This window comes from Zalophus californianus, chromosome 6, assembly GCF_009762305.2.
Source record: "Zalophus californianus isolate mZalCal1 chromosome 6, mZalCal1.pri.v2, whole genome shotgun sequence".
Classification (NCBI taxonomy): Eukaryota; Metazoa; Chordata; class Mammalia; order Carnivora; family Otariidae; genus Zalophus; species Zalophus californianus.
Genome location: NC_045600.1, coordinates 73,624,779 through 73,626,629, shown reverse-complemented (window position 1 = coordinate 73,626,629; position 1,851 = coordinate 73,624,779). Strand labels below are relative to the sequence as shown.

The following is a 1,851-nucleotide window of genomic DNA, read 5'->3' as shown; positions in this document are numbered from 1 at the left end:
ATGCACCCCAACTCCATGAAGAAAGAAGCTCCTTCACTAGGGACCCTCCCACCTTACCCTTGGTATCTCTTTATCTGGGTCTTCATCTGTCTCCTTTATCATATCCCTTAACAAACTGATAAACCATCAGTGTTTCCTTGAGTTCTGTGAGCACCCCAAAAAAGTAGTGGAACAAATAAAGCGTTGGGGGAAGCTCAGATTTATAGCCAGGCAGTCAGAAGCACAGGTGACAAGCTGGACTTGCAATTGGCAACTGGACCGGGGGAGTCTTGTGTGTTTGTGGGGTGTTTTCTCCTAAAGAACTGAAATCAGGGAGCTCCAAAACACTAAAGCTTCAGGGAAGGAAGCACTCGACGGATAACAGGAAGTCATCATTTCCTCACTACTTCTTTGAGGAAGTTATCACTTCTCCTTTGTTCCTTTAAGTAGGCTTGTTCTTCCTGTGTCTGCAGGGATACTGGCTTTAACAGTGAGTTGGAGAGTGTGGGTCTCATCCACACTGTGCACAAGAAGTGCATCTTCCAAGCCCTACATTCCCTTTCCTCTTTCCTAGGGCTCGGAACCCTCCCCTGCTGCACGCAGACCGCGCTGGCACACCTGGCAGAGGAACAGCTGGCAAAAGCCTCTGAGCCTGGGACTAATCACTGCCTTTGATTTCAGCGGGAGCCCCAGCACAGAGACTGGTAAGAGGAGAACCCCGGGGGCTGGGGAGAGTAGAGCCGTGAAGATGGCCAGAAGGTCCCAGGTCACATAGATGGAGGAGAAACATTCCAGGAGGGAGGAGGGAAGAGACAAGGTTCTGGGCCAGTAAGTACAGGACAAAGAGAAGAATGAGATCTGTCAGTCAGAGGAAACGTCATTTTACCTCACATTCCTCCTCCCTGCGCTTCAGGTCCTTCATAGAATGTGAGACTCTAGTCAGAAGGAAGATGGTTTAAAAAAAATTTTTTTGATGAATGAAATCTTGAAAGGAGCAATAAAGATCTAAATGTTTGTGATAATAATTTTGCTCTTATGGCTTCTAATACTGTCATTCTCTCATTTTCTTTCCTCTTCCTACACAGAAAAGATGATGCTGGATCTTCTGGGACTCTTTCCTCTCCTCCTGTTGCTACTGGGATCATGGGGGTCAGTGCATCCCCTTGGTGCTTGGGCTCAACCTCGCACCAGAGCTCAATGGTTTGAAATTCAGCATATAAGTGCGGGTCCTGTCCAATGCAACCAATGCAATGCGTGCTGTCAATGTTTATAATCAGCGCTGTAAGCCTCAGAACACCTTTCTGCATGACACCTACCGCAACGTGGCTGGTACCTGTCTTTTGCCCAACAGGATCTGCAGGAATGGCCAGAATAACTGTCACCAGAGTGCTAATCCTATTATAATGACTTACTGCTATCACACTGGAGGGTCATATCCCAACTGCCGCTACAGTACTACTCTCCAGAACCAGCTCTACACTGTTGCCTGTAACCCCCCTCAGCCAGGCGACCCTCCCTATCCTCTGGTTCCTGTACACTTAGATTAAGACTAAGGTTTCCATTACTTTCTCTCTCACTTGTTGTAGGTTCTCTTATGATCTCTTCTGCTTTTTTTTCCCTTTGTTATTTTCTGTGGTTTCTGTAGAAGAAAGAAGGAGGGGAGTGGGAGAATTAGAGGGAGAAGATGCCAAACCAGAGTTGGGGACAAAAGCAAACAGGATTCTTTTTTGCTTTGGAGCTTTGTGTTTTGATGGAAGACAACAGGGAAAAGGGAAAAGAAAGACCCAGGCCCCCTATTTTTAATCTTGAACTTCTGCCCAGCTTTGTTGCATTGTGTTCATAGCAATAAAATCACTTTCTGTTCCATTGTAA

At 46.5% G+C, this 1,851-nt stretch overlaps 1 protein-coding gene across 1 annotated transcript; it reads left to right on the top strand.

The window, feature by feature from the left end:
• Positions 1-1,851, top strand: LOC113910057 (ribonuclease K3-like). Its single transcript, XM_027571856.2, is given in 4 exon segments — positions 1-62; positions 453-678; positions 1,061-1,222; positions 1,224-1,851. Coding segments are annotated over 4 exon segments (753 nt in total). The 3' UTR covers positions 1,527-1,851.